The sequence below is a fragment of the Plectrocnemia conspersa genome, unplaced genomic scaffold (genome assembly GCF_051122295.1).
Source record: "Plectrocnemia conspersa isolate PC_06_02 unplaced genomic scaffold, ASM5112229v1 ptg000009l, whole genome shotgun sequence".
Classification (NCBI taxonomy): domain Eukaryota; kingdom Metazoa; phylum Arthropoda; class Insecta; order Trichoptera; family Polycentropodidae; genus Plectrocnemia; species Plectrocnemia conspersa.
The window spans coordinates 16,369,840-16,379,591 of record NW_028277173.1 but is presented as its reverse complement, the minus strand read 5'-3'; the positions used below and the strand labels follow the sequence as shown (position 1 = coordinate 16,379,591).

Here is a 9,752-nt window from a genome sequence, read left to right as displayed (position 1 = left end):
AATATTCGTAATCGCCTTGTGAGCGATCTATTTGTAACAAATTCTTTCTGTGACCAATATTTGTGAAATCAGCTGCCTCGTAAGCAATAGTCCGTTCACCATTAAAGTGACGTGCGATGACTTTTGAACCAATTTGGGAAACACGGTCTTATTATCTTAAGAATAATTATCTACTTGATGTTGAGCCAAGTAAACAAAGTCGTTTATAATTATTATTGAATATATGGGAATTTCTGATTCATATAAAACAAACAGATAACCGTAGGTTATAAAATTTAATTAATTGTTTTTTTTATATTACATCTACATATATTTAAAAAAATAAAATGCTTGCCAACGTTTGCTAGGAATATTGTTATAGATATTTTTATTGAAAAGATTACTGCCTTATAAAATTGTATTTGGAGTGATTCACTTTCGCGAGTTAAATTTGATTTATTTCACTAATTAAGACTGAAGAAAGTTTTTAAAACGCCGAACAGGGGTTTTGAGTATGCTCAATTGTAGAGATTTTCTGGGATTCGAGATTTTTATATATTTTGAGTTATTTTTTTTTAACCCTTAGGTTGATTCCTAATGTATTTTTAAGGAAAAAATATAATTTTACAAAAGGTTAAATAATTTTAAGTATTTCAACTGAATATTCGACTATAATTTATTTGCTATTGTAACTATTCTAATAGTATCCGTAGCTTTCATATTTTACAAATTATATTAAAATTTACCATTAAAATATTTATGCGTGAAAATTTTTAATTTCTATTTATACTTCGTGAGCATTGAGCGTTGCGAAATTGTAAAGGAATTAACTAAAATAAATATTCATACTAAAAAGTGTATTTTATTTATTGAATTATTTCGCTAGACATTCACTTAATATAATATAAACGCATTGTTAAGGTTCAATTTCTCCTTTTATCCAATCAATGTATGCCCACACTTTTGTGTATACACCCGGAATACCATCTTTCCCACAAGGAGTTGGCCCGAAGCTGACTACACCGACCAAATCATATTGATCACTATTTCTAGACAGCAGAGGTCCTCCGGAATCTCCTCTGCAAGAGTCGTATCCTTTGACTCCTCCCGCACATAATTGGTTATTGATAAGTTTGGTTGCTGTTCTGTAGGCACGTTGGCATTTTACTAAATCAGAGAACGGCAGTTCAGCGAATAGTTTAACGTTACTAGATTTAGCTTTTTCTGTCGTTCCCCATCCTACGACTGTGAATATATGTAAATTGTTAGATTTAAGACTTAACGTTATATCTTTGTCGGGTAAACAAACAGGTGATATGAAATCTGAAAACATAAATATTTTTACACATTAGTAAATAATATAAAATAAAGCATAATATATTATAGTAACCTGTAAATTCGACACTGTTCACCATTCGAATCAATGCAATGTCGTGCAATTTATTATTTTCATAACATGGATGTGGTATGACTTTTTCTACCGGTATTGTCTTGGTACCTTCATCGCAATCCTTTTCAGAAGGGTTTAACCACACGCAGTCCGATCCAGGATTGTTTGTATCGTGTTCACCGAGTCTAATATTTATGCTATAATGCAAAATAAAATTTTCAGAATTAATTTAGAATAGTAATTTATAGCACTAGAAGTTTTTATAGTAAATTATACATTTATATACATACACCACAAGAAAGTCAGAAATGTGTCAGACAACATTCTATGTGAATGTCTAATTTATTTTTAAGCAAAAATTCGAGTATTTAAATATACGTTATGTTGGTAAAAAAATTTTAGACACTTCTATACATCCTATAATTTATAATTATGGTAAAATCATTATATATTTTATTATTTTCAATGCTTGACAGTACTTCGTCTTTTTTAAGAAACATAAAATATTAATTTTACAGCTCCACATACCTATCGCCGAAAACATTATTGTGTTTGGTAAGATAGTTGAGAAGCTGGATGGTTTATGCAAGAGGAGCGTTCTCAAGCATCGGTAATGATGACTCAATGTCGTTAATGAAGAGTAAAAAAAGAATACCCACATTGGATTCCCGTGGTACGAAATACTCATCGGAGCCACGACTACCACAGTTCACACACTAACTTGAAAAAAGTATGTATGCTCAAAGAAATCGCATAAAACGTTCCCTGAGCTTCTTTAAGCATAATTATTTCTGTTGTTATTTTTATATTATATTTATAAATAAATTAAGACAGTGAGTTTTATTAACACTATTTTTATTTGTATTTGCCACAAAGATTTGTTTAAATCGACGTAAAATAACATACAATATAGCGATTAAAACTTTATATTAGTATTTTAATTTATTATCCAAAACTCAGCAGTAAAGAAATTCATCATGAAATATAAATCAATTTTTAATATATACATGTATACTTTACTATAATTTTTATTTAAATATAATTATTTTGTAAAGCAAGTTTTGAAAAACGACTATTTTTTTCAAAATATTCAAAAAAGGTCGACGATCAATTTCTAAGTTTAGTTAATAACGTTGAATTTTACAAGTAGGTAACTAGGTATTTATTTTTTTGCAGTTTATAAAAAAATAATTTGAAATATAATACTCACGGATTGCCTAGTGATCTGAGAATATTTCCAACCACACAATGCGCAGCAGTGAGGACGTATCTGTTAGATATGAGACTTCCACCGCATCCCAAATGAATTGTATCATTTTTTTTATATTCAATCAAGATGGCCCACGGAAATTCTCCCATTCCTGCTTCTGTGCCTCCTACAATTCTATCTGTGGTAGAATCATGTCCACAGGCATCTTTTTCCGGTAGTAATTTCATAATGTTTTGATGCGGTGTTTTGATGTGTGACACGCACGGTGCTCTGTCGCTACAACAGATGCTGTATTTTTCACTGCTTTGGCAGATAGATTCTTTAAAATAGTCCGTGATATAGCTCGGAACTTTCTTGTTAGAACCCATCAAGAGTTTTGCACTAGGGCAATTATTAAACCCTTTACAAGTGCCATTGTACAGGTCAGGCGTTGTACATTGAAAATTATTTGCTGGTGATTCGCAGCACACATATTGAACGTTTCTTACATATGTGCTACTACGGCATGCAGAATTTCTCAAAAAACGGAGCTCTTGAAGACTCCTCGCTTTGTTGTCAAAAATTGTCTTTAATTCAGGACAATTTTCGAGCGGAATACACGCACCGTTTATCTGTTTTGGTGTCTTGCAACTATTCTCTACAACATTGATGTAAATACATGTTATTATTAATTTTAGAATTAACAAAATGTCGTGTATTGTATAGTTAATTCAGCTACGAATTGTGAATATATTTTTTGTAAAGTACGGAGAGTCCCCGAGTTCTGTCGCTGAAAAAACTGAGGCGTTCGTTATCTAGTTTCAAAGCTCGTGTTTTTTATTTTTTTCAGATTTAATGATTTGATTGGTCTGATAATAAAATGTTCTTCAAGACAAATTTTCAAGCTCGAGAATTGCTGATATTTATTTTATAATTATGACGTGTTCACAATATATCTAATAAATAAGGAAAAATTATATTTATTTTTATCTGACTATAAAAAAATATTTTCTTAGTAGAGAATCCAATTTGAGTTTTTTAAATCGACGTCTTAATTTCATGTAATCAGCAAAAAACATAATTTTGTAGACCATAGTAATTTACAACGTATGTATATATTTATTTACTTACGAGCCAAAACCGCAGTGGCAATGATTAAATTGATAAATATTAACTTCATATTGCACATGCTAGTGTATGTACATGCTACCGCAAGGAAGTCTTTTGCTCTACTGTGTGATATGAAATTAATTTACGTCGGCACGCTATTTTATCGTGTTTAATATAAAAGAGTTATCTCCATTTTAATGAAAGTAAACAAATAATTTTACATATCGTTTTTATATGTAAACTATAAAATTTCATAGTAAAATAAAAATAATAATGATTACATTTTTATTGCACATACTATATTAACACGTTACCCACCGTATACGCCACGGTGGTGTCCTCTGACAAATGGGATTTCATTATCAAAAATATGTATTATGTTATGATTTTTTTTCAAGTTTCTTCAAGATATAGCAATATACATTCACATATTATCAATATGTGATGAAAATATAATTTTTTTTCACTATTTTCAACGGAAGAACGTCATTTGAACATTTTGTAAATTTGGCACATATAAATTAGCTTTAAAGGATATTTTTAATATAAATAAACTTGAAATCATCGACATTATACTTTTAGGAGGTCAACATTATTACAAAGGTGACCTTCGTGCATTAAAATAATTCGAATTGCATTAAAATAATTCGAATTAGAGATACATATTTTAAAAATAGACAAATTGTCAACCTTTGATAAAAAATATTTTTTTTTGTAATCTGAGATGCACGACATTTTAATCGTTATGGTTTATATGAACATAACATGAAGCATAACCTTGAACTCGTTTGAGCTTGTTTATGCATCTAGAAATATTAAAAAAAAAAATCAGTAGCTATGCGTCAACGCGCGCGTAGACATTTGTTTCGTTACATTTTTCTCGAATAAGTGTTTTCGTTCATATTTTTTATAATAATATCCATTTCGATGTTTTTAATTAGCAGTGCATTATAAAGTGATTTCAATTGATTTTAATTATCAGTGTAATTAAGTGTATGGCCGGTTTCACACGTGCCGGGTGGATTTGCCCGGCACCGGGCCGGCGCCGTGTAGTGGGGATGGTGTTGTATGGGCTAGTACCTATCATTTCAGACGTGCCGGACAAATCTACCCGGCGCCGGCCCGACGCAGACTGCCGGGTTGTCGCTGGCCGCGCTCACTAAACTGTCCGGCGCCGGGTACCGAGTTGAGTGTGGTGGGGGTAAAACTCAAACACGAACCGGGCCGTTGACAGTGATTGTGGTATCTTGTAATAAAATTATTAAATATATTCCTCGTGTTTAGGCAATAGCGGAAGAAATAGACCTCGAAATTTTAATTATATGAATGTAATCTCTTTTAATTATCTTAGTAGAATACATACAAAAATAAAAAAATAACGCGAAATGTATGGAAGGACTTATGTGAAGCCGTTAATCCTAAATTACTGGCACCAGTTGACGGGGTATAGGTCGGGTTGGGAAGAAACCGGCCAGAAACCGGCCAGAGACCGGCCACGTGTGAAAGCTTTGTAAACGGCGCCGGCCCGGTGCCGGGTGAATCCATCCGGCACGTGTGAAACCGGCCGAAGGCGCGAGGCCCGCGAGGACAAGGTAATGTCTTTGTAATTTTCTGTGTCTGTAGTTAACCCTTTGTGCTCGTAAGTCGACAATGTGTCGACATCGTATTCCAAGAGTTGCACTCATACATAGACAAAACTTTGAATGCATTTATTGGCTTTGTGTTCAAGCTAATTTTGCCAATTTCAATTTATTAATGGTAAAAAAACTTGTGGTAAACACATTTCAGTAATATTGAATTTTTAACTTACGCAAATAACTCAATAATCTTCAATTTACGAGTGTAAGTTTATTTTTAAATTTTTCATCGGACATGGACGAATCGTGCTGTGCTTAGACTGAATCGCGTGATACTTGACAGTTATCAATTATTCCAATTAAACTGATTTTTTCTTTCAAATGGTATCTATATTTTTATGATATGGGATGAAACGGGATTATATGCTCTAATTGTGCATAATTCTTACTTAATATTGTGTCTGTTATCAAATAAAAACAATTTTAGTATGACGGAAAAAAGAGCGAGATGCAAGCAGAGCTCGCTATCTCGCTCGCACTAAACAAATCAGCGATTGATAACCATCGACCTGGGTATCGACATTTTTAGCGGCAATTAGTAATCTGTGTTTTAATTTTTTATAAATACATATATTGATTTACTTTTAGAAATTATCCATATAATTACGAATGACGATATAATAATGGATGTTCAAGGAAGTGACGATGAATTTGATATTAACCGTAATATTATTACTGTGACAGTAATAGTAGTAGGAATGATATCTGTCCACTTACAAGAAGATGGATTATGCCAATATTTGATGCAAATAATGAATTCGAATCTGATTATAATCTTAAATAATATGACAATTGGTATGGTGCGCCAAGAATATAATACTCTGCACTAAGAGATCCATTTACTGTCCAGATACCCAGATACCCGAAACTATAGAATAATATATCGATTTATAAAAACACTAATCAATTTACTAAGAGAGATTACCATAATACATAGTTTATTATTATTATTTATAAGGTAATAAAAATATTGTTTCTAAGTTTATATACGTTCCCCTTTAAAATTGTAAATCCTACAAGCTTTTTAATATAATTATCATTTTAATTTTAATTGAATTTATTTTATACACTTTCTGGATTGATAGTGCAGCAAGGGATTGATAGTACAGCATAGGGATTTGGATTGATAGTACAGCATAGGAAATCAAATTTCTCATATGTATTTAATGCGATTCAACGACCTGAACGAACGTTCAGGTCATTGAATCAATTTAATTATTTTTTTAAAAGCCGTTTTAATAAATTTTTAAGTCCAAATTTCAAATATCATTAGAGAATAACACTATTTTCATATTTCCAAGGTATCGGGTTTTGTAATAAGAAATTACATTTTATGTCTTTTACTGAATCAGAATTTTTAAACTTTTAACTTTTTTTTAAATTGTGTGTACAATGCTATCCTTCTTTTATAAAAGTTTACGCAGTAGATAGATAGATGTATCTGTTTTAGCCGTTTAATACAAGTGTGTCCATTATAATTCCAATTGTAATCTTTCGCTGTAGTCGATTGTAACAATATATTGTAAAATGAACTTTAATCTTACTTGCTAGTTAAATATTTAAATTCAGCGTTGAAATGTATATTACAATTCCGGATACATTGTAAGCGATTATCTATAATTATGTTTTGTGGTTTTTGAGAATTTTATTACGCATTCGCGACATTTTGTGTGCACACTCATGACAAATTACAATATGGCACTAGTGTGCTGAAATACGTAATTAGGAACAAAATGATTCTGAAGCTGGCTACAATTACCTAGATTTTTACAGATGAATAAGGAAAATTTCATAAATATATTAATGCATGCATGTACTAGGAAATTATCTTGATGACTGATAAAAAAATAGTATTATATTGCATAAGTAAACATTTAAAAATATCTGATTAACATATTTGGTTGCATATGTGTAGCGTGGTGCTGTACAAACCCATGGGGGCTTACTTCCACTTCTTGCACAGACTTACATATGGAACCTCTTCCACTGCCCATGCAGTGTGTCTGAGTTAATTTTTGGATTATGATCGGTTACTTCATAATTTAAAGAAACTTTAAAAAGTACATGGGAATACTATTCGAGCATTTCATTACAAATTTAATTCTATGCCTCGATTTACGCGATATTTCCTGGAATGTATCTATCGCGTAAATCGAGTGATGAGTGTAGTCATATGGCAAAAATATACTATCAAAAAAATGAAATTTAATGTGAAACGTGAAAATTACGGAACCACCCATGATGACTGTCAATTTCTTTAATTCAAACACTTCTTATATCATTTTTTTTAACATTTTTGTTGAATCACGTCAGGGTCAGCTAAATAGACACCAGAAAAGCTACAGATTATTTTTAATACATACTAGATTTACCACATTATTAAAAATGATATCGTATCACGTAAGTGCTTTTGGAAGTCGAAGAGTTTTCGCTGGCGTGTCGAGTTGTATTATTGTCGGCTATAATTTCTGTAATGATCTGCTGATTTATCTAGAGATAAATCAGCAGATCATTACAGATATACTTATAATGATAGGCGATACTTATTATTGTTAACGTGTATCGAGATGGATGTGCTATTAGGTGATCCGTGCAATATTGACGCAATTATTGAGATCTCTCTTTCATCGTGTGTATGGCCTCACTTTCGAAACGGATCTCTCAAATGGTCATTAGGGTGAGCTCTAAATTGTATCAAATTATACATGGATGGTTAAAACCCGCAAAACCATTTCTTCAGTGGACAAGAGTTTTATAGACCTATATTGGCAAAACCATTCCTTAATAAGAATATTTATAAATTGAAAAAATATTTACCATTGTCTTAAATTATTTAAATTTATTTTGTTTTTAAATTAAGCCAAATTAATTGATAATTAAATATAAAATAGTGTTTTTTATTAATTGCTCGTTACATCATTTATTTACACATTCACTTAATATATAAATGTATTGTTAAGGTTCAATTTCTCCTTTTATCCAATCAATGTAGCTCCACACTTTTGTGTAAACACCCGGAACACCCTCTTTGCCACAAGAAGACAACCCGGTGCTGACTACACCGACCAAATCGTAATAATAGTTATTCATATAGAGTAGAGGACCTCCAGAATCTCCTTTGCACGAGTCTCGTCCATTGCTTCCTCCCGCACATATTTGATGATTGCTCAACGTGGTTTTGTTTTTGTAGGCACCTTGGCATTTTACCAAGCTGGAGTATGGCAGTTCTGCGAATAATTTAATATTACTAAATGATTTATTTTTCGTCGATCCCCATCCGACGACCGTAAATATATTTTTCCTTATTTTAATCTTGTCAAAATTTATATTTTCGTTAGGAAGACAAACAGGTTTAATAAATTCTGAAAACAATAATTGCAAAAATATTGGTTCATATTAGTAAATAATGTAAGTTTACCGTAATGTATTATGTTAACCTGTAAACTCGACGATTTCCTTCATTCGAATCAACGCAATGTCGTGTATTTTATTAGGTGAGGTCATATTATAACAAGGGTGTGATATAATTTTTTCAATCGGTATTTGCTTAATACCTTCATCGCAATCCAAACCATTAGGTATTATAAATTCGCAATCATTTCCATCATGGCTTGTGTCATATTCACCAAGTCTAATGCTTATGCTAAATTTTAAAATAAAGTATTAAAAATTAATTTACAACATTATAAGTTACATTTAATTTATGTGATATTTATAATAGTTGATTTTTACATTTATTTATTAACGGTGCGTGTTACAAGTAGGTAAGTAAGTAAATATTAAATAAAATATGAATAGAAGATTATACTCACGGGTTACCTAGTTGTTTGAGAATCTTTCCAACCACACAATGAGCAGCAGTAAGGACGTATCTGTTAGATATGAGACTTCCGCCGCATCCAAAATCAACTGTCGGATTATTTGTATTATCGCTGGTGTATTCTATCAAAATAGTCCACGGAAATTCACCAAGTTTTGCTTTTTCTCCTTCTACAATTCTATCTGTAGTAGAATCTTGTCCACACAAATTATTTTTCGGCAACAGTTTCGAAATGTTCATATGCGGTTTTTTGATGTGCGAAACGCATGGCATCTTGTCACTACAGCATATTTTAAAATTTTGATCATTTTTGCAGCGTGATCCTATTAGATAGTTCCTGATATAGCTTGGAACTATATTATGCTTCTGTTGATCAAGCAATAGTTTACTATTGGGGCAACCGTTAAAACTTTTGCAAATGCCATCGTAAAGATCAGGCGTTGTGCATTGCAAATTAAGCACTGGTGATTTGCAACAAACATATATAACGTTTCTTTTATGCGTATTGCCGCTGCATAAGAAATTTTTAAGAAAAATCCTTTTTCTAAACTTTGATAATTTGTGAAAAATTGTCTTCAAATCAGGACAATGTTCGAGAGGAATGCAAACACCATTTGTCTGCTTTAG

At 31.6% G+C, this 9,752-nt stretch overlaps 1 protein-coding gene across 1 annotated transcript; it reads right to left on the bottom strand.

The window, feature by feature from the left end:
- Positions 1–821: 821 nt before the first annotated feature.
- On the bottom strand, positions 822–9,486 carry LOC148232062 (phenoloxidase-activating enzyme-like). The gene is made up of 7 exons (XM_088191213.1): positions 9,118–9,486; positions 8,743–8,948; positions 8,262–8,667; positions 3,690–3,805; positions 2,580–3,216; positions 1,370–1,566; positions 822–1,302 (listed from the first exon to the last, which is right to left on the bottom strand). The coding sequence occupies exons 1-7, from the start codon at positions 9,396–9,398 to the stop codon at positions 896–898; spliced, it is 2,250 nt and encodes a 749-aa protein (XP_088047339.1). The 5' UTR covers positions 9,399–9,486; the 3' UTR covers positions 822–895.
- Between the last annotated feature and the right edge of the window lie 266 nt (positions 9,487–9,752).